The sequence below is a fragment of the Xiphophorus hellerii genome, chromosome 9, assembly GCF_003331165.1.
Source record: "Xiphophorus hellerii strain 12219 chromosome 9, Xiphophorus_hellerii-4.1, whole genome shotgun sequence".
Classification (NCBI taxonomy): domain Eukaryota; kingdom Metazoa; phylum Chordata; class Actinopteri; order Cyprinodontiformes; family Poeciliidae; genus Xiphophorus; species Xiphophorus hellerii.
This window is the reverse complement of record NC_045680.1, coordinates 19,169,144-19,192,954: the sequence shown is the minus strand read 5'-3', so window position 1 is coordinate 19,192,954 and position 23,811 is coordinate 19,169,144. Positions and strand designations below refer to the sequence as shown.

Genomic DNA, 23,811 nt, shown 5'->3' with positions numbered 1-23,811 from the left:
ATGTTTATACATTTGCAATATATATTTCATTTTCACTATATTTTGCAAATGAAATGTATACTCATTTGCAACTGCGAATCTACCAAGAGACAGGCCTATCCATTTAAAGCGACCGGTCAAATAAAGGAACTAAGAAGCCCCACGGTAAGAGAAGAACCTGCAGAGATCCTTAACCCAAAAGCCATTATGGACACGGCAAACTCATAGCCTCTCGCTGCCAGGTGATGGCGCCAAAATTCCTTTGTTGGCAACACAAACCGTGGACCCACAAGGTTATTTTTTATAATTGAGAAACACAGTTGAGTTGGCAGATACTGGAGCATGTTTTGATTTACTAAAATGAGGGGGGGGAAGTCATACTTTTATCTTATTTTTCCAAATAATCTAAAGGCTTTGTTTACACGTGTAAATCAAATGAAAGGAGCTATATATAAAAAAAAATTAGCAACAATTCCTTCGCTATGACGAAGGTGTGTAAAATATATTGTTCTACATATAGTTCAGCCTCCCAGGCTTTCCTCTGGCTGTGCTCCAGCTGTGATGCGCTTCGGGATGATTTGAGAGACCCTTCATCCCTCACTCCCTTTACCTCACTCCCTACGTCACGTGGTGCGCCTCTGACGGGGCGGTGGGCGTGTCCCAAACGGTGGCGTTTCATTCATAAATACTTTTAAGCTTGAAAAAGAACACATTGAAGTGCTCACAGGAGTGTTTTGTGTTGCTGCCTTCGACCCCTCTACCTCCTGTATGGACCGGGCTGGTCGAGTAGGTGAGTACTGCCCGTAGCCGCTTTGTGTGTGTGTGTGTGTGTGTGTGTGCGTGCGTGTGTGCGTGTTTAGGTGTGTGTGTGCCGCCAGTTCAGATCGTGAGCAGTGCTGCTGCCTTCGCTCAAGCTTTGCCAAACGCCGGACAGATAAAAATCAAAGGCGCCTGTGAAATATCAAGATGCCTCGCTGCATCCATTTGTGCATTTTTTTTTGTTTTCCAATCATTTTCCAAACAAAAACATACGGGATCAGTCTGCATTCTTTCAGGAATTATAAATAAGAAAAAAAACAAACACACAATCACAAAGAATTTTTTTTTTTCTTGAAATCTTGCGGCTGTTTTTCCTACTTTGTTGGAGGCGTTAAGATAATTGGCGCTAAAAGATGGAACAAAATCTAAACGCGCTGTGAAAGCGGCGCCGTGTGACACCGGTAATGCAGCTGGTAGGAATTGAGATTTTAAGCGTGAAAGGATACGGTACTGCTGGGTCACCCGCGTCTCACCATCTGCTTTGGCAACTAATCAGCAGAGCTATTTTCAGGGCTTACAACACAGAGAAACCTGACAGTTCTTTTACAAACTCATGCCACAGCTCGGGTTTATTACAGCTCCACCAGACACTGAATATCTATCATTTTCATGTAACCATTTAGACCAGGCGATGAAAGTTATTGTTGTTGTTATCATGCTGTACTTAAAGTAGTTTTCGTTCCTTCACATGGTGATGCACCAATCATCAGTTTCTTGTCCGACACGCCGATTTTTCATTGGCCGGAAGATTTAGGCTTCAACCAGTCGCAATTTCTGTTTCAACCAGGACTATAAAACTTCAAGGAAAATTAGCTGCAGGTTCTTCGACGAAGTTAGCTAAAAAATAAAATAAATAAATAAAAATACAGTTGTCAAAGTCTATATCCCTAATCTTTGTGTTTGTTATTAAACTGAGAAAAGTATCAAAAATACTTGCTGTTGGTAGGTGCAGTGATAGATTAAAAATAGCAAATTATTACTTCTGATTCATTCACTGTACAGAAATAATAATAATAAAAAAACAACAACTCATTTTTAGTATTTAATTAGCCAATCATAGCCAGAGCTGATCAAGTTCCAACCCTCCACCAAGTCATCGGGAGAAATAAAAGAAATCTTCAAAATAGTCTTACAGTATTTGTTGAATATGGGTAACTGAATCATGTCAACAGTGTAATAACATAATAATTCTCTTATTTGTTTGCCTGTTGCCAGACATGCAGCGCTTTCGTCCCGTTGCTCCGAGGCCAGCGGGGCGGTCCTGAGGGGGAAGCACTGCTGCTCTGGCTCAGTCGGCTGAGGATGCAGCAAGGGAGCTGAGGAGGAGAGTCCTGAGCTATACAGCCTAACACACACACACATACACACACACAAATCCAGAGCTGCTGCTGCTGCTGCTGCTGCTGCTGCTGCCGCTGCGCGCTGCCCTCCATCAGGGTAAGATCACTGGGCTGGCAGAAAGCAGGATGTGGTGCAGCAATATACTGCAAAGCAAACCATTCTTTCTTAGATGGCTTACAAGTGTATGGAAGTCAGATGGGAACTAGGTAACAGATTAAAGATTGTGTTGCTGAAGTTGAGTGCTGCAGTGATTGACTGGCAAACAAGAAGAGCTGAATGCTGCTGGCATGTTGCTTCTTCCTCGCTGGGTGAGTAGCATCATCCGTACGTGTGTATGTGTGTGGGTGTTTGATGCAGCAGTAGCAGTATTAAAGGGTGTGATCTGGAAGAGCAAATACAAGGCAGCAGTGCTGAAAGAGCTGGTGTTTCTCTCTGTTGTGCGAGAGGATATGTGGGGAATAGATTCAGTTGTCAGGCTGATCCAAAACTATGTGTGGTGGTGTACAGCCGAAGAGTTAATGGTTCAATTTACAAAAGCCATTTCAGTGCCTGGGCACTTCCAAAACCCCAGATATTTAGCCCTTTTTTTTTTTTTTGCAGCGTCCCTCTAGTTTCCAGGATAGATTTTGCTTTCAGCTGTCCTTAAAATCAACAAATTATAGCACCCAGTTAGATTCTAGAGAGCTAATAAACACCATTCTGTCAGCTTGCTTTTTGGCTGACATGCCTGGGTTTATTCCCCTGGACAAAACAGCACATTTGGTGACTGACTTTGTGATTTGATAAACGGCTCCAGTGACAGGCGCTTCCTTTGTGCATTTGTGTGCTTGCGTTGTCTCTCAGGGGGACTCTTTAGCTGGCTAGGACCATGAGCAATGAGTCTGCCGTCTGGAACATCCTACCAGAGAACTCCACAGTAAGTCTGCTTTCCACCACTGACTTTGTTCTCAAACTTCCTGTTAAATGCATGTGTGTGTGTGTGTGTGTGTGTGTTGCGTGCAGATCAGCACCAGAGCCATACTTTCCCCTCATATTCTCTTCTGGTCGATTGACTGGCTAATAGAGAACATCCTGACCTGGGTCTGATATAATTAAATCTCTGATCTAATCTCAGCTTTAATTTCCCTTTGCAGAGAAATTATGGCGTGACGTCAGACATTAACACTTGTTGTGTTGTCTCTTACAGAGCTCAAAGATTGTCAGTCTGATATCCAAATGTCTGCCATGTTTATGCAGGTGGACATTGAAAACATCATTTAAAAAGTGAGATTTTTGTTTTCTAAATCAATTGAAACTCTTCGGTAGTTTATTTGCACACCCACGTGTGCATCTTGACAATTATTTCTGTTAATTGTTAAAGAATCCCGACATAGGTAATAAGAAAAAACAAACTCAAGTCCGTTTTCAATATTACATAAAATAAATAGACGGGCGTCTTCCATACAAAAATGTTATTTAATGGTCATGTTATAACATAAACAAATGATAAGGGAGACAAAAGACAAGAATTTTATTGGGAAGCTAAAAGGGAGGAAAAAGTATGGTGCAAAAGAAACTAGGACAATGAGCAAAAGCTTATTTATGTGCTTGGTTGAGATTGACAAGAAATAGATTTAAGCTGCAGTCAGCACTTCAAGGGCCACCACATGCAGACATACAGTATTCAGGGCCTGAGCTACAGCTGTTGCATTTCCTGAACCAGAGTCAATGTCATAAGCATCTCACCTCGGCTAAAAAGAAAAACGTCTGAACTGTTGCTCGGCGGTCCAAAGTGCAATTTTCAGATGAAAGAAAATTTGTCATTTTACAGTGGGAGCATTCCCAATGCCCCACAGGTGATCCACAGAATCAAAGCAACGTTTCTTTAGGTCTAGTGTGACGTTTCCACAGTCAAACTTAGAAAGCTATGTCACCTGCTGGTGTTGGTTCACTGAGGTTTTCTCAACTTTAGCCAATTACCAGCAACGTTTATTGCACTTCATGCTTCCCTCTCCTTACTAGAAGCTCTAGAAATCAGCTTTTACAGAAGCTGATTTCATTTTATAGCAGAACTTAATGTCTGCCCATACTGCCAAAGGTACCACTTTTGTAATTTATGCAAAAGAGCTCCCAACCAAATATTGAGTGCAGACACTGAGTTCATGCATTGCTGTTAAAAGAAAAAAAAAGTAATTGTTACGTAAATTTTCAGAGAAACTGAAATTCAGTTTTTTATTAGCTGTGAGCTATAATCATGTTGGGAAGTCTTTCTCATAATTGCTGAAGTAACGACCTACTTTATGCTGTGGCTTTCTGCAGAATATCACAAGTAATTCATTTTTTTTTTCACATTTCTCTTACTTTGTCATGATTCTGGGGACATTAAACCTCAAGGCTGTGTTGAACAACTTACTGACAAAGAGGAAATGTTACATTTATTGCGAGAAACAATCTTAGTTGCTAACTGTTTTGGTAGATTCTTTAGCGCAGCATTGCTTCATCTACACTCTTAATGTTCTTACTTTAGATCTTGTTTGTCCTTTAGACTACAGAATTCAGTGTGAATGCAAGTACTTGGAAAAATGTATCAGTTTTACAATGTCTCTGCTTTTTATGGGCACATTTGGACAACTATACTGAAGTATTTTACTGCACTTGTCCAGACATTGAGTAGTGTAATGTAGCATAGAGAACTCCGGAGAAAAATAATTAAAAGACCATGATGATTTCGGGTTTAAACGGGAATTGTTTTGTCCTTCTTCTTTAAATGTGTGTGAAACAAAAAAACTGCTAATTGTGGCATCCACCTGTGCTGTGGGTTCGCCCTCAGCTGTACTCCTTCTTCTCCCATTGCTAATGTGAATCTTAGACAGGTTAATAGTTCCTGGAGTTTATTGATCATTCAGACAGTTGTATATATAGATTTAGTTTATGCAAGCCAACCAACCGGTGGGCTTAAAATCAATCTTTTAAACTGCATGGTGCTGCTGTTATGGGGGAAGCAGCCATAAATCGGCTCTATTGTTAAAGCTTCTCATGTTGCAAAGTAAACAATTTTGTGCCATTCGAAGGTTAGCATCTGTTTGTCACCTTCTAGCTTACTTTGCAGAAAATAACAAAGCTATATGGTCTCGCTAGCTAAAGTATTAAATTATGGTTTGGTTTTGGCGAGTAAAATTAAGAAGACAAGTTCAGTTATCCCAGAAAACTTCCAGAAAGTTATCTTTTGTATCTAAAAATATGCACTGCTTACAGAAGGCAGGTGGCTGTCTTACTGAACTTATAGGACATTGCAAAACGTTGCATATAAAACAGAGCAAATAAAAACACAGAAGTGAAGTGGAAAGATAATCTATATACAAACAAAAGCATTCTAAACAACGCAGAACTAAAAATTACATTTTTTTCATGAGGCAAAGGCAGTGAATTCAAATGAAAAATTCAATAGAGCCGAATAATCATACAGTAAGCTAAAATGTAATCAATTACTACAATACACTAAAAATAATTACAAAACTGTAACCAAAAGCAAGGATAAAAAGTCTTTAAATTGCTTTTAAAAACATAAAACTCTAAAGCTCTACTCAGGTCTTTGGGAACGTTGTTCCAAATGTCTGTATTTAATGGATGATGCCTCACTGTGAGTTGAAGATTTAATAATAAGCAGTAAGAGAGGAACTTTCTCTGAAGGCATCAGAAGTCTAGAGGGCTTCTAAAAGTAACAGGTCAGACCTACAACATATTAATATCTTCAGTAAACTATAAAACACCTTCCTATAATACCAAAATACACAAGCAGGCTGAGCAGAGTTTTTAAATGCCAGCTTGAGGTGAGCTCTCTTTCTGCTCCTCTTCTGCATTTTAGAAAGATCTCGCCTTTTTGTAGTGGAGCTGCTCTCTGGCAATGTTCTCCAGATGATGAAACTCGTCCTTTGTAACCATTTTAATGTGATACTAATTTTCTTTTCATCAATCTGAATGGCACAAGGTCAGTGCTTGAAGCAAGATGAGCTGTAGATTTTGTTCCCTGATGGTCTGCACAAAATAACATTGATTAAAAAAATATGAAGATAACAACCCACCCAAAAACAAAAAAAAAGCCACTGTTGTATGTAACATGATTATGTCTGTTATAACCAATATGTCCTAATATTACTTAAGCAACTGTAGGAACATCTGTTGCTTTTCTGGTTTAAGCCAAATAAATGATGTTGTGTCATTTAAAGTTTTTTATACTTTTTTTTGGTATCATGCTGCCTCATAGCAGAAGAGCTCCTCAAACCCCTAACAGTTTATCAGTCCAAACACTAAGTGCAATCTGTTTAAAAACCTCAAAAAGCAGTGTACAGGCCCAAAGCGACAGTTTGCTACAAAGACCTGTGGTGCTGAAAAATATGAATCAACGCAATTTTAACTGGCAACAGCAAGGATTCACAAGCTGCTGCGCTTGTTAATGTGTGACATTACTGAAAACATGGACTTTTTCCCTCTAAAGTTGATTTGTTTCAGACAGATGCAAGCAGCATCGTCTAGCCTATGAAAGGCAAAGATGTCGTTTTAACATCTCTGTACCTTTTTGTGTTTTTACCTCAGGAGATCCCAGTTGAGCCCGAGGAGCAGCCGGATGGCTATGTGCTCCTCCTGGTCATCCTCTCTGTCTTTCTGGTAGGAACGCTGGTCAGCATCTCTGTCTTCCTCGTCGTTTGTCGCCGCTGCTGCCGAGGAGGGCGCTTCTGTGACAGGTGCGGCATCGAAACAATGTGGTAGACCTACAGTAGGTCCACCATGTATTTTATTTGTCGCTCAACCGTTTGCTTACGCCCCCCTCGTCTGAAGTTATATGAACCTTGAAACGACATGAGACCGACAGACTTAACTGATAAAAGCAGAGAACATAATAAAAGCAGCAGCTGTATAATCTAATAACAAGAGCACAGTAATAAATGATAACCTCATAAAGCCCCTCAGTGCTCACTTTTTGTTGACCATGTTTCAGCGAGGCTGATTGAAGTCTGCTGCTGATGTTGAGGCTGTAGGAAAGGGCCGTTGTATTGATTTTCGTTATATTTTATGTTATTGCCAAATGTCTTGGTTATCTACCCACCAATCCCCCTCAAACCTACTATAATGCTCTGCTGCACATAAAAAACTCCCTAAAATTCATTCAGTTTGAGGCAAAACCACAAGTTAGGCTACAAATCCAGAAGATTTGGGAGGTTCTTTACAGTCTGTTGTTGCTAAACTCAGATGCAACATTTAAGGAGAGTCTGGCGTTAGACCTAATATGTACAGTATAGACCCATTATGGAGCTGATCGTAATTGCAAAATGGATGTAACAAGACTCGCGTGAAACAAGCAACAAGTGAGACATACAGCAGATTCTAGAAGTATACAAACGCCAAAATTGTCATGCAAAAAGCATGAGATCATTTCAAAACTTTTTTTTTTTTACCCCTCCAGGGGGTCTTTTGTGGGCTCTAGTGTCCCTTAAATGACAGTAGGCTGACAGGAAACGGGGAAGGAGAGGGGGGAAGACATGCGGCAAATATCGTCAGGTCCGGGAGTCGAACCCGCGTCGAGGACTCAAGGCCTCCAAATATGGGTCGCGCTAACCCCTACCCCACCACGGCATGCCCTTTTCTTTTTCTTTTTTTATGTGACATAAATCCTGTACAATTCAAATAAATTCAACTGAAAAACAAAACAGTTTGGAGAGGAAAATAAAACAGGAATTCTTAGACAAAAACGTTTTTGGACCTTTGTTTTGAACTGAAGCATTTAGTCTTAGAAACTCATTTGCATCCTTTGACTACATCATCGTTTTCAGAGAGGTTGCAAAAAATAAAAGGGATCTAATGTACAAAGGTATCAGTCAGGAGAAGGCAAGACCAAGACTGAAAACTGGCGAGTACAGGTTGTGCTCTATGTGTGGTTACAATCACCTGTATTCGTTACTTGTTTTTGTGAATTAAGAGTTAGGATTGGACCTTTCCTCTAAAATAATAGCTAAAATATCTAACTTTATTTTGAAGAATGTGTAATTGTCTGTTTAATCCAAGTTTTTGTTTTTGTCCACTTTTCTACAAGGTATGTTTGACATTGAAAAAATAACACTGTGCATCATCTAAAGAACATCATACCCTCTGTAGACTGATGGTCTGAATTATTTCTGTTGTTGTTGCTCAGTTCGAATTGGATTTTTTGTCCAGTTATGAAATTATCTTCACTTCTTAATTCTAGTTAGTTTTGACCCCAAGCTTGAAGGTGACTGTTTAATACACAAGTATGGAGAGGAATTTCTTTGTCCAGCACCACACTAAGTCACAGCTTGTTCGCAACTTCACAAAATTAGAAAATTGTAGCCAAAATTTCCAAAACTAAATCTGGCAGAAGGTCTCCCAGCTCACTCATGGAAGACTGTGAACAGGAGATGCCCTAACAGTCGGATGGATTTGGAAAATATTGGCAAAGTTCAGCTGGCAATGATGTGGGACAGTGTCTCAGTAGTGAAACTCAATCAACATGTTTGCTTAAAATGAGGCTACTTATGCTACCAGCTTATTACAGTAACTTTATTTTTTTTTACTTTTTCTTCTAATAAAATAGTGCTTTAGCTAAATATTACAGAACAGACGTCACACTAAATGTAAAGAAAAAAAAGATGTAATTTTTCAATATCAGGTCAGGGGTGTGCAAACTTTTGACAGTCCCTGCAGTGCAAATAATAATAATAAAAAAGCCTTTACCGATATGCTTTCATTGCTGGATTGTTATTGCTTGCAGGATTGCTACAGAGACGTGTAAGCATGTTAAAGCGTGACAGCGCAGCTTGCTCGCTCATTCTACATGGCTGCTGCTTGAATGTCAGGACCTCCTGTGGTGCTGTTATGAAAACACCTTGTTGGAGGCACTTTCAGTATTCACTGCTATTTATCTGTGAATCATCTGTGTTTATTCACTGCAGAAATGGCTGACCCCTCCCTCTCCCGCCGGTCCCTCCTCCCCCAGAACTCCCCACCCCTCCCCGCCATCCTCACCCCTCGGATTCTGTGGCTCCGTCTAACGGCAGCACATGCACAGCATCGTACACACGAGCACACGAGAGCTGTAGGTGCAGATAAACAGCGAGCACACAGGCCGAGGCGTGAAAACGAGAATCGGGCCGACTGGTACAAATGATGAGGGTAATGAGATTTCATAGCAGCCATCGGCGGTGATTAATGTTGCGTCTCAACCCAGCACTGTGCAAAGACTCCACACATACACACATGCACACATGCCTATCGGAGTCACCAAATCACACTTGTACGGCAAAGCAGGAGCCACAGAGGAAATGAAAGACAAGGAAAAGCACAGATCTGGGTGGAGGGAGATGTCCCTCCAGTCACTTCACACCCACACTAGCACATGCATGCAGCTTTCAGCCCTGCTCAGTGAAATAAAATGGAGGAAAATGACTAGGGAGAGCTTTTGGTTTCTTTTTCTTTTTTTTTTTTTCCTCTCATCTCATCAAGCAAATCCTCTGCATGGGATTTAGGAGGCACTATAGAGGATCAGCAGCTAATAAGGATGATAAAACAGAGAGGGTTTTAAGAAAATATCCCAAATGTGTAATAAACTTGTTGAGAAAGAACGCAGAGCAACTGGTGAGTAGGTGTAGACGTTCTGTCGTATTGATAGTACAGAATTTAATGCGAGTTTTACCTGCAACCTAAAAAGTGCGTCTAGAATCTAATAAGGCATGAGTAAGCTCTGAAAGTTATGTTATTGTTGGTAAAAGTTAGGCTTTCACTTAGCATAACCACACAGATAGGCACACAGTGCAAAGGTTTTTCTACTCCAAGAACTTCCTCATAGTTTTGCATGAATGGATTTTAGCACATACACCTCTACAAAGAAGTTGATCACCTGCAGTGAATAACTATGGATGATTTTTTTTTTTAAACAAAATGGAAATCTGAACAGGGTGGCATGTATTGGTACTTAACAGCCTGTAATCTGGTGGTGGTAGTGTAGTCATGTAGGAGTGTGTTTTTCAGCAAGTACGGAGAAGCTGGCAACTGAGGAGCATTCCTAAAGGAAAACCTGTTTGATGCAACAGAAGACTTCATACTGGGGTTCAGCATCTTCCCCCAGGAGATAAACAACACTAAACAAACAGTCAGAGCTATATAGATTTAGACCATTTAGCCATTTAACCATTTAGATTTATGCACATACATGAAACTAAATGGTTAGAATGGCTGGGTGTCTTTATTGTCAGAAACTTTGTGGATAATTCTGTCACAGCAATAATCTGCTCTTGTGTTTCAATCCCAGGGCCAACGATGACCCCGAGAAAACTGCCACTTATATGGAGGAGTCTCAGCCCACCCATGGTAAGATGGGGATGCAGAAAGGAAGAAGGGATAAATGAACAGACACTTAAAAGGAGGAATTGACTCTGATGGAAGCTGTTTTTTTTTAACCCTTGTGTCGTCTTGCGGGTCAAAAGTGACCCACTACCATGTTTAGATGTAGAAAAAAAATACCATAAACTATCTTTTTCCAACTTGAAGTTTTATTACTTTTCCTAAATGGATCCCATCATTAGAAAAAGGGACACTTTGTTTTTGCTTATATTTCCATGTGGGCTGCACACCACTATGGTACAAAGATTGTCTTATGGGTCATTTTTGACCCGTGAATTATAAAACCATTTAAACACCAGAAAAAGAGTTCAAAGGCCACACACAAACTCTTTCTTAGACATACACACACACACACATAGGCACCCCTAAATGGCTGCCAAGAGAATTTCTCAAACATGCATGAACGAATCAAACAAACACTCCAGGTATGTTTCGAAAGAGCATTATGGTATGATAAAAAGCTAAAGCTACGTAGATTTGACATAATATAGCCTCCAGATCCCTTCAAGATATCAGAGCAAATGAAACAAAAATCTGGCAGCCTGTGCTAAAACAAAGTTTTTAACATAATACTTTTCCAAAGTATATATCCATGTATAAAATCTGTAATTTGTTTTCATATTTCTACTCTGTTCTCCTTTTTTATTAGAAATGTAATATGACAGGCTTTCCTTGAAGCGCTTGCGATTTTTATTTGTTATATAAATAAATTATACTTGTTTCCAAAAATCAACCCTTTTCCATGACCAGCCATACTAAGATTTAAATTCTATAAAAGAAACTATACGGGTCAGTAACACCGAAGCCACCAATTAAGGACAATCTGTACAGCATGCTCAAACCTTGTGAAATGTTATAGGAGCTTTAACTTTTGAAAAAGGAGTTATTAAAAGTATAGACAGCAAAGAAACCGATCATTTTAGCACTAAAATGATTTTTAAGTCAAATCATTTTAGTGATTTGATTTAAAAATACATTGTGAAATTACACAACAGCTAGGGAACACATAGGAAATGATTTGGCACCACTTCATTATAAAGGCATTGAGAAACTTCATTAACTTACGTTTAAATCAGCGTAACTGGGTTTCAATCTTTTGTTGAATGTTGATGAACCTCCTGACCAGCTGCCCACCAGTCACTTTGAGTGCATTACTATATAGTTACTCATCCATCTCCTTTTCATCTTTTATTAAAACTCTTCTTCATCTATCAGCCTGAACATCTGAGTCTCTCTGACTTCCCTCTGTTTCTTTACGTTTGGGCAGAAATCACTATCAGGGTGGATGAGTCAGACTGCCTGTCTATGGCCAGTTCTCACAACCAAGAGACAGAGCGCTTCCTGTCCACCGGCCCCACAGGCCGCCGTGTCTCCTTCAATGAAGCTGCTCTCTTTGATCATGGCAAGAAACCCCAGGAGAAGGGCCGCAGGTCAGATAGCCAGCGTGCGCACCCACACACACACACACACATTTGAAAAGGGATTTTTACTTTTCGTTCAGCACTCGACACTTGCACTAATTGACTGCTGTTTTCTCAGATCAAAGAATGTAAACAATTCAGTATGTCCAACTTCTACGCTGGTGTAGCATTGAGAATGACCGCAGAATCCATTATATATGCTGGGGGACACAAAGAGTTTTTTTTTGTTTGTTTGTTCTTTGCTGCCCTACTTTTCTCCTGAAGCCCTGCACATTATTCTATGCGGCCTAACCTTGAGTTTCGTGAGGCTGTGATGTCTCTGAAGTCAGAGATCTTCCCTTGATTTGGTTTCTTATGCAACAATAAGACACACCAATGTGAACTTTATAATACAAATGTGTGCCACTTCCATTGGGTTGCAAAAGTATTTCTACATGTTGAATTTTTTTAACAGAAATACATGTTAAAAATGTATTAATGTTCACTGAAGTTTTTGGTTATATTGCAACCACAAACTTTACTGATTTTTATTGTAATGTTTTCTTGTTTATCTGGGTCTTTTTTTAGAATTTTTTCAATTAATAAAACTGAATCCACTCCTCTTTGCAAAAATAGCCTAAAGTCATTCACATTGGCTGGACTGTGTGTTTTGGAGCATTGCCCTGCTAGAAGGTAAAATCTTTTGTAAACAAGTTTTCTTCCAGGATTGCCTTTTACTTAGCTTCAATGACTTTCCACATTTCTGCTGAAGAAAAATGCAGGACTAATAGTTGTTGAGTTGACAGATTCCTCCACCAGAGATCCATCTGGATCTCTGCGGCTTCTCCAGAGAGTTTCAGTAATTTTCTTAATTTGATTTAAGTCTGGACTTTGTTATATCGTTGCAGCTCTGACTGTATGCTCAGGGTCTTTTTCCTGCTGGAAGCTGAAAATCCTGTCACTTCTCAAGTGTTATGCAGGTTTTTTTTTTACAGGTGTGCCTCTCATTAACCTCCTTCCATCTTCCTATCAACTGCAACCAGTTTTTATGTCCTTAATCCCACTGCTACTACCATGCACGATGCGTTCAGGGCTATGTCCATCCATCCAGTTTTTCAAAACAGAATAGTCTATAGCACATTTATGTCGAAAACATGGCTTGTGGTAATCTGCAAATGGGACTTCTTATGACTTTATTTTAACGCAGTTTTTTTTCTCTCTCTTGTTACTCTTCCAATAAAGTCAGAATTGCTAAATTAATTGATTAGCCCTCTCTGTCAGGCTTATTAATTTATTTCTTAGGTTTGTAATTATGTCACACTCTTTCCCTTTACAAATGATGGACTGAACAAAACTCTGGAAGGCTCTCATAATTGCTGTTTGTCTATTAATGTTCTCCAGCAAACCTCTGCGATCTTCACAGAACACATCCAGTCTAACTGAGACTAAAATATGTCTAAGTGAACTCTTTTGCTAGTTGTTGATTCCTAAAGTCTGTTTGGTTGCACTGCATTTATTTTGGGTTTACCAGATTAAAGGGGGTCTAATTCAAATTCATGCCACACTTTTCAGATCTTTCTTTTTAATTTGAGGTAGTGGTACCTTTGGAAGGCAGTGCACATCCTCTGCCTCAAACACACTTTCACCTGTGCACCTCAGGTACACTCTGACCGAAGGCGACTTCCACCACCTGAAGAACGCACGGCTCACAAACCTCAACATCCCCCCGCCGGCACTCAAAATCGTCACGATTCACGAGTGTGACTCGGCTGAAAACACCATCACATCAACGACTCGTCCTGTGGCTAAATCAGCTCTTTCCATATTCCAGGTCAGAGACTACAATTCTTCTGTATGATTTTATTAGATTTTTTTTTTTCCAAAAAGCCACATTGTCAACAGATGAAGCCTAAAACGAGTCCTTTTTTTGGTTTGTTCCTCCCTTTTTAGCCAATGCTTTGCCCCCTGCCACAAACACCGCTGATCAATTTAAGTGTGAATCCCAGCTGTGCCCTCCCCGGGGATGCTCTCAATTCTGTGGTTGACACCAGCTTCTGTGAGATCTCTGCAGCTCTCGGCTCAAAGAAGCCGACCTCCGGCTCTGTAAGTGACTTTACCTAACATTATATCTAGGAGTAAACCTGCAATTTACCAGAAAGTACTAAGTAAGGATATAACTACTGTCCAAAGACAATAGAGTGAAACTAGAATAAAGTATATTACCAAGTTCATGATGATGAAAACATGGACCACTTCTCAAGTGGTGCATTTTTGGCCAGACTTTGCACCTAAAGACATCTCTGCAGACATTAGATTAGAGCTCGCACGGCGTGAAAGAATGATGGTTGAAGGGTAAACGTGGAAACACCACATTAGAGACGGACTGTCAGAGAGGTTTCCACTCAGACTACTGCTGTGGGGAGATTTTTGCGCATGACCACATCTCTGTGTCTTTGCTTAGATTGAGATGATGCGAGCGAGGCCCCGGGACAGGGGCAGCAATGTCAGCGTAGGAGAGGCAGCGCCGATGATGGGGAACAGTGGTATGGGCCCCACCGGTGGCATTGCGGGAAGTCCGAGGCCCGTCTTCCAGTTTCTCACCAAACTTCGGCGCCATGCTAGTCTGGAGGGGGCCAGCCCCTACTTCAAAATAAAAAAGTGGAAGTTGGACAGCAGCCAGAGAGCGTCCAGTCTGGACACAAGAGGTCATTTCTGATACTCTTTCCGTTCTGTTCCATCATTCATTGTTTTCTTGTTGTTTTTTTTCCTGTAGATTTCTCTTATTTTGTGTCTTTGCCAACATTCTCTCATGGTAAACAGATAACGGTTTAGCAGGGAGCTCCAGCAGCCAACTGTGAGCCGCCTTTTGCCTGAGCTGGATGTAAACACACAAGCATACAAGACAGATGGCTCAATGACGTAAAGTTTGGTTGTTCCAAATCATTTTGAGCCCTTGACTTAATCCTCCCTGCCGCTCACCTCATCTACCGTACACACACTACCACCTATTCCTCCCAAGGCTCTTCTATCCTTGCTCCAAAGAGATCACAAAATCCCAAACAGTCGGACAGAGCTTTCAGCTGAATTAAGTGTAACTTGGCTCCTGCTGCCTCAAGGCTTGTCGAACTCATTGCTCTTTCTTTGTGTTTGGTGTGTACCAGGCTCCCCCAAGCGGAGGCAGTTCCAACGCCAGCGAGCCGCCAGCGAGAGCATGGACCAGGACGACAATGACACTCACCACATAGACCTCATCCAGTACATTGCCCGCATCCAGGATGTCCCCTACTATCAGAGCCAGCCCACCACACGCCTCCTGTCACCCCCATCCACACCACCCCCCTCCCTCGGCAGGTATCTTTAATTCCCTTGCCATTCATCCCGTCCACTGCTTTGCTGCCTTGCAACCATGTTTTACTGCAACAAGAAAGCTATGGTAACACTGTACAGAAAACTTCAACTCTGAGTCTCAATACTCCCTCACTAATCTGTCTGGTAAATTCTTAAAAAGAACAATAAGAAATTTCTCATGCCCAGTAATTATTGCAATAAATGATAATATTGTTTCGAGACCATTTTAATAATGATAATGGCATAATAATGCAAGTTCCCTCTCTCAAAGACCAATACACTTTAATTTTGTTTAAAAAAAAAACACTTAACGTTGAAATTATAAGTTATTCTAAATATCCAAAATGAAACACAGCAACCAAAAACAAATAAAACAGAAATAAAAATCCCACACAACCAAAACACATATTAAATGGATAACAACGTCTCTAAAAACAAAACTGCCCTTCAGTATATCAATCATCAGAATGGAAATTAGAAAGCTCATTTAAATTTTTCATGCAATAAATTGATTCATTGCTTATTGCGACAGACATATACGTAGGTTCAGCAATCATTGTGTTTATTCATCTATGCATTAAACGATCCATCTGTCTATCCATAAACTATCCATTCAGAAGCATTCAGTCATTTTCCGTAAAATGTCTTTCCATCCATCCATCCATCCATCTATAAATTCCTCCTTCTTACAATCTAGTTTTAGCAGGATGCACATTTCATCTGACCCTACAGAAATAACTGCTATGAATTCACAGCTAAATTCTTCATTTTAAAAATTGGATAAAAATGACAGAGTGTTCCTGATCTTTTTTAGAGGAATGGTTTTTCTGTGAGATGTAATCAGTTCCCAACACCATACCAACTTAGTGTGAAGATGCGATTTCGCCATAATCTAGCCACTTGTGTGACAAAGTTCCAGTAAACAAGAGGGCTTTTAAACTCGATTTCATGTTTTAAGCAGGATGTTGGGGATTCCCGGAGTGCTCTTCCCTTCCTCCCTCCCCCGGGAGTGGTGTGGAGAATTGGGACACAGAGTTTATTTCTGGCATAAAAACCCATTCCATTGCTGACATGGCTGGGTAATTTCACAAGGTCCTCAAACATTAAATTGTTTTCTAACTTTTTAGTTTCATAAAGTAAAAACTGCTCAGTATATAATTTTTGATTTTGCTAGTGCTGAACATTAAATAAACATATAAACATTAATGTTTCCTGTGAGTGCTTGATGATATTGGGTAATATGTAATTAACTTCTCGGAAGCTGCAATGAGCAAAATTGTTTTATGAGCCTCTTGCTCAGTTACTCAAGTGGATTTATTCTTCTTGGAAGATTTTTTTTTTTTTTTTTTCCAAACCCGACAGCAGAATATTAGTTCCTGTGGCTTCAAGATTTGGCTCTCGGAGGACATTCAGCAGCAGCCATTGCAAGTCATAAAAATCATTCTGTGCTCTGTGAACACAGTAACGTTTCTCAGGTCAATGCTCTGACAATGGCACTTGTGTTGCACTTGTGTCCTTATTTCTCCCATTTTATTTTATTATTGTGTTTTATTTTGTCTCCCAACCCCTGTGTGCACACTGCAGGGTAGAGGTAGAGGTGGTGGTGGAGCCCAGCTGCAGCCATGGCGGACCAGGGGTGATTGGCTTGTGCCCTGATCCCCAAGAAGAGACCCTCTCTGTGGTGAGGATGGAAGGCGGCTACTCCTCAGACTCCTTCCAACCCCAGGATTCACAGTCACTTTACCGAGACATCTGGACACTACGTGCATCACTAGAACAGTACGCCGCCTCTGACCAGAGCAGCAACAATGACAGGAACTCGGTTTGCAGCGATGCTGACAGTGTTTGTTCGCTGAGTGTATGCACAGATGCTGAAAGAGGAGGGCTTCCCAGTTACCCGTCCCAGAACCTAGGTGATGAGGCAGAGGGTGGAGAGGAAGACAAGGACTTCTTTGCATATGCAGATGAGAAGTTGGGTAAGCAAGAGTCAATAAAGAGAAAACATGGTAGCACAGAATCAGAGCGTGGGGGTAGTGATGGAGAATCTGGGACTCGTAAACTGTTACAGATGGACAGCGGGTATGCGTCAATAGAGGCTCCGTCACGAGGTCCAGAGGACCTGAGGCTGTTTAGCAGCAGCAGCATCACTGACAGCCCTAAAGACAGAACTGCCCACGAGAAAAGGCATCATTTCACCAATGCGGGGCGAACAGGCACTATCGGTGAGAGTTTCGAGTCTCATCTCTTCGAAGAGGAACCTGAAGATGAGTTGTTGCTGGGTGCCAGTGGAGGAGTTCCTATGGAAATATCTGCTAGTGCTTCAAGCTGGCTGCCATATGGTCAGATGCTCAACCCTCGAGAGGCTGTGCAGCCTTCAGCTCAACCAATAACCCTTCATCGGCGTGACTACAGCATAGACGAGAAAACAGATGCGCTCTTCCATGAGTTCCTCCGCCACGATCCTCAGTTTGACCTGCAGGAGTCGCCAAGAAAGCACCGCTCTCGCGTTCACCTTCGTAAGCAGTGGCAGCGCCACAAACAGTGGAGTGACCCCGGAGTAAGACACTTCCAGTCCTCCTTTGAAAGACACCGTATCCCACTGCGGAGGGGAGAAAGTGTAAACTACCCCTTGGACACAAGCTACCACAGTACACTGCCCCGCATCGTCAGCGCACCTGACGAGGAGACCAGCGATGGAACTGGCAGCACTCCTGACACCCCAAAGGTTGAGCCAACATCTACTGAGTCTGAATTGAGGAACAAGAAACTTACGGTCACAGATTCAGAGGAACACACATCTTCCTCTCTTCCACCTGTTCAGCCCTCATTATTTGAAAAAGATGGAGGGCTGGTTGAGCAACTTGACACTCAGGAGGATAGCAAACAATGCGGGCACCCTCCTGAACCCCCGGACGAGCGTTCACCTCCTCACCCACCTAACTCCTCGGGTTACGGCCCTCAAACTATCACAGCAGAGCTCACGGACAAGCTGACTTCTAACCTGGACGAGAGGCTGTACACGGCCCTTCGCCGGACCAAGGACACACCCACCGAGTGTGTTACCGTAACAGCCGCACATGCCTCCCCCGACCACAGCCCAGTGTAGCAGGGCTCCAGTCATCGACATCGTCAGCCTAACTTTTCCTCATTGGTTTTAGTTTGTGTTCTTTTGTGCATGGCTTGAGTGGTGAAATCTAGAGCCATAAATAAAACATACAAATTACATGTTGAACCAGTCCACAAATTAAGCCTACAGACCAAGAGATCTAAAAGAAATGTACTCAATGTAAGCATTTTGAATGTATTTCATGTTCACATTTTGCAGTTTCCAAATGAACATGATTGATTATGGAAAACAATAGATAAGCAGAGAAACATGTCAAAACATCATACCTGCTTTACTGATAACTCCATCCTTTTTGGCCTTTTCTATGTCTGGATTCAGTTTGTGTTGCCAATTATGTCTTTCCAGTTAGAATACCTGAAGCTGAACCCACGTTCAGCCTCTGCTCATTGATCCACTGTGAAACCAGGTGCTATTAGACAAGTGAAAAGCTCTTGAACTGAGTACAACAGTTAGCTGCCAGTCATAATTAGCTGAACTAAATGAAGGATTAAAATTTGAATTAATTTGTCAAGACCATATCAGACAAATTAATCTCCATGCTGGCAGATTCTATGTCACTTTAAACCTTGCAAGAAAAGGTTCAAACTGGTTGTTTAAATCAACAAGCTTACAACCTTCTCTGAAACAAGGCAAATTTCTTGTAAAATGTATCTTTTGAAGGAAACCTATTTATATTTCTCTTTGCTGAGTCCATTCCTCAACTTTGTTGCTGATTTTTTGTTTGCTTTTGTGTTTTACTTAATGGGTACTTCTAAGTTTTAGAACACCTGGATAGCTTAAAGAACAATTGGTGTACCTGTAAGAACTCAATAAGCTCTTAGCACTTGGCACAGCACTGACACAACGTGTCTCTGTCTTGGCAGGAAAAATAGACCTTTTTGTTCACAGGTTTACAGCTATCTTTTAGGCAGTTACATAAAAGCTACTGAACATGATGGGTATTTATTGTGAGAAATCTTTCAAAACCACACTAAGCTCTCAAAACATGCTCTGCCTTTCAGCATACACTGATCATAACGGTGTGACCTCTGGCAGGTGGTGTGAAAGGAAAAACTTAAAAGTGTGGGATTAAGACACTTTTTCACCATCTCGTTGTGTTTTGCGAAGTTAGCCAATCGTGGGCTCTCCCTTGGCTCACCAAGCGAGGTAGGCAGAGCCCAGTGTTAGATGACTTCTGAAAGAATAAACTACTTTGCTTCTCCAGAATATGAAGAAGTAATTATAGCTGTGCTGAAAAAACACACTGAGTCCACCTTTATGAAGTTTGACCGCTCTGATTTTTAGCCATATGCACACAGGACAAGCTGTCTGAAGTGTGGCTAAAGGTATAAAAAATAATCACTGGATTTCAACTAAGTGTAGTGTTTTCAGGAACAGGTGCTGTGGGAAATAGAAAACACATCACAGATGTGATTTTTTTTTTTTATGTATAATGGTTGATGAAATCTCAAACCTTTAGTTGTTCCATAATTATAATGTGAGTTTTGAAAGCTCACACATGCATGGGCCATTGAATGACTAGTGGAATCCCAGAGAGAGAGAGCTTGGTCAATGTGGGTTTACGATGGAGCTTTTTTGCAAGGAAGGCTTCTGATTATATCTTCATCATGACATATGTTACTGTATGGAAAGCAGCCTGTAAGTGAAGAGTTTGTCCTAACAATTGACGGGTTGTAAAGAGTTTGATCAGGGGGAAACTGGTGTGTCTTGAGAAAGGGGTCATAGGATTTCCAAAACTTCAGCTTTTGTTCAGTAAGCAGCAGTATCTGTCAAACGTGGTCCAAGGAGGTGAATTGGCAACAGGGAAGTAGCTCATTTATGCACATTGGAGTGAAGGCCAGACTGTATGAGCCAAACTACCAAACCTACCAAGGTAGACCATGTACAACTTTTCAAAGAATTTAACAACAAGAAGTTTTACGCTTAATTTGGCCTCCAAATTCCCTAGATTTCTGTCCAGTCTGTCACCGGTGGGATTTGCTGAACAAGCAAGTCAGATTCCAGTAGCTCACACCAAAAGCATCTGGAGCAAAAGATTTAGGGACGTTGTGGAGTTGGTGGCTCTATGGGTAATGTGTATTTTATCTGGAAAAACCAATACATTATAAAGCATGTCGTCATTTTAAACTTGATCTGTATATGCAGCTGTCCTTACTGGGTTTCCTTTGTCTTCTGCTAAAAAAACCCCAAACAAACAAACTTGAACTGAACAAAAATCAAATCGATTTACTCCTTGTGTGCGATTCCAGGAAACAGGAGCTGCCATTCGAGTAAAATAAGAACATTTGATTATTTATCAGGAGTAAAGCGAGGACGCACTACAGTACATTATTAATCTTCAGCACCTTTGTCAGCTTGATCATAAACTGGTTATGCTCATAAAGTTTTCCTCAGATGGGCTGTAGAAATCCCTGCCTTTGTAATGTGGAGCAAGGGGATCACCTCAGACGACAGGGATAAATATTAATAATAAGAGGAGGAGGGAAGTCCTCCTTGCATCCCCCAACTCTGTCATCTCATCCTCTGAGGCTGTTGCCCTGCAGTAAATGCAAAGGACTCTTTCTCTATTTATTTGGGTGGATGATGATGATGGTGATGATAATACCTCTCTCCTGTCTGCCCAGATTATATCTTCTTCTTCTGCATGAAAAGAGTCTTCTTTTATTGCAAAGTGGGCAAGAGCTGAATTCCTTCCCTGACTCAGATGAAAGGAGGTGAATGCAAATGAGAGAGACCGGAGAGCCTTATGATTGCTGCTCTTTCCTTTCATTCACGCCACATGCATATTGAACCATTATGGCCCAAATATCTGATGTCATCAGCAAGAGGGTAATACGATATACCAGCAGGATAAAAGGTTTCTTGTGAAACGGGAGGACAACTGCTTTCCCTACACACCGAGAGCCTGAAACATCCGTGACAACAGTTTAGAAACCACAGAGAAAATGGCCATATTTATTAAGTGAAACAGTGCAGATGTAAAATAAAATATATATGTAATACAGTTTGCTGTGCACTCCAGCACAATATTGCAAGAGCTAGGCTAAATCAATGTTCTTCATTAGATTTAGACTGATACTGTAAAAGTGAAGTAAACGGTGTTTGTATACAATCAGTAGCCTGTCAAATGCATTGGTGCCATAGCCACACGTAGGACTGCATGAGAGTTCACATTTAAAAACAGAATCTTTATCCTTTCTCAGACTTAAGGTAGAAGAAAATAATCAAGTCCATAATTTATAATTATTAGTTAAAGGCAGAGACATTTTGTATGTCACGGAATTCACTTTTAAAGAGTCACACTCAAACGGTGTCACCCATTAGATTCTGTGCAATTTCTTTAAAAAAAGTAAATCTGTATTATTTGCTTGTTTGTGAACTTCATTTCTTTTGGGGAAGAAATGTGATGAGCTTTCATAGCAGCTTAGCTACTGTTGAGTCAAACCTATTTAACCTTAAGGGACCAAATTGTTTAAAAAAAAAAAAAGTGTTATTTTAGGCTTGTTTTACAATCTGTCAATAAATGAATGAAGCGAAGCTGGCCAGAGTGTGCTTTATTCAGAGGGAATGGTAGTTTATCAACACGTGGGAACTGATCGCAGTTTTTGTTGCCTCTTATGAATCTCATTTCATTTTTCTCTCTGCTGCTGCGGCTCACATTGATTTCTTTTCATGCCCTTATCACCTCCCCCCAAATTAACTGAATAGAAAAGCCAAATCAAGTCTGTCATCTACAAAGGGGAGTTGTCAAATGTTTGTCTTCTTCATGCCTTTTAGGCCGCCCCTTTTGTCAGACAGAGGGTTTAACACCTCACCACGATGAGATTTTACCCAAATGGAAACAGAATTTAATTATACTGGGATTCACAAGCAACACCACAAGTCATCATAACCCTCTGTAACATTAAACAAGCTTCCATGCCGCATTGGCTAAGCTGCATCTACATCTACCCTCGTCGACTGGGATTGGGTGGTGAGCTGGTCGTTGAGCAAATAATGGGACCTCATGAAATCTTAAAAATCACCTACTAGCTCGCTGATTAATTAATGTAGGACATCAATCAAATTATGCCTCCTTTGCCTCCCGGCACCACAAGATTTTCCACACCGATGAGTCATACAGCTCAATAAAATTGCAAATTTGGTACTTGCATCTCAATTTGACTTTTTTAAACTGAACTGACAAACCTTTCTTTCTCCCTCAGACTGCTGAGATGCACTTTGCCACGTAATTCTGTAGATTCTGTTCTCTTTCCTGGATGAAACAACTGCAATACCTCATGCTGCCATTGACTATGTTTTCACTATCAGATTGTTTTTTAGTGCTTATAAGTTTAACTTTGTTTCTTTCTGAGACAAAAGCAGATTTTTAGGGGCTTTAACTCAATTTACGCCAATTTCCTTTTGATAAAAATTTCATCCTAGATAAGTGAAACTACTGTATGTCTGCTTTCTCTGAATTTTCTGTCCTCTCATTCAAAGTAAGCAAAACTTTGTTGGAGATTTCTACTTTTTGTTTCTTTGCCCTGCCACCATGATAAAGGATTGCTGCAGAACAATTGACATGAGGAAATCTGCATGATTTTCTTGGATAATTAACTTTTTACTAATTGGTATTATATGGTTGACTGACTTTGATAAACGGAGGAATAAAACAGCAGGGATCAAACTAGACTGTGTGTAATGGGAGCTGATTGGATTGGATTGAGAAAAAATTTATTTTTATTTTTTAATGAAAATTTTGATTCCATAAAACAAATTGCACCAGCTTGTGCCAAGTGCCTTGGGATGATATTTGCTGTGATTTGGCGCTAAGCAAATAAACCAAATTGAATCTCTTCAGACCTTAGAGAAGTGCTTAAACCATGGTCAGCAGTACAGTATTTCCCAGTTTCTATTGATGGTATGCCCTGTCACTCTGTTATGCATTGTTCCCTCTGGAAATCCAAAATGTTGCCAAACGAATGCTCTACGAGTAGTTGAGGCATCTTCTATTACAACCTCATCGGGTGACGCTGACCTCACTTGGCTTGTGTCTGGAAGATAGCAGTCACCTCAATGAGAAATACTGTGGTGTTTTGTTATGGCGAGATCTTGTAGGTCTAGATCCCTACTGCCAACAGTAAAGTGTGAGAGAGTTTGTATGGTAGAAATTGGACTAAAACAGATTAAAAGAAAGATAATTTCTGCACCACGAATCTGAAGTCGCTTGTCTCAAAAGAAGCCAAAAATGTGCTTTTTAAATTTTGTTGTACTGCCATTCTACAAGTCAAATCTATATGTCAAACGTGAGGTGAAGAAAAGTGCAGTGCGATCAGCTGAGATGGGAGAAACCACAGGAAACAGAGGAAATGTTATGACGCAGAAAAGTTCCATGAATTGATTTAGCACAGACAGACAAAAAAA

General features: G+C 40.7%; 1 protein-coding gene across 2 annotated transcripts; it reads left to right on the top strand.

The window, feature by feature from the left end:
- The first annotated feature begins 647 nt into the window (after positions 1–647).
- Positions 648–21,942, top strand: cbarpb (CACN subunit beta associated regulatory protein b). 2 transcript variants are annotated; one of them, XM_032571941.1, is made up of 11 exons: positions 648–769; positions 2,014–2,235; positions 2,983–3,055; positions 6,712–6,860; positions 10,439–10,497; positions 11,798–11,960; positions 13,590–13,761; positions 13,881–14,033; positions 14,392–14,635; positions 15,092–15,281; positions 16,863–21,942. In XM_032571941.1, exons 3-11 carry the CDS (start codon positions 3,008–3,010, stop codon positions 18,382–18,384), a joined length of 2,700 nt encoding a protein of 899 aa, XP_032427832.1. In that variant the 5' UTR covers positions 648–769; positions 2,014–2,235; positions 2,983–3,007; the 3' UTR covers positions 18,385–21,942. The 2 variants fall into 2 exon arrangements, with proteins under 2 accessions (XP_032427832.1, XP_032427831.1); XM_032571940.1 differs by having other exon boundaries at positions 2,014–2,447.
- Positions 21,943–23,811: the final 1,869 nt, after the last annotated feature.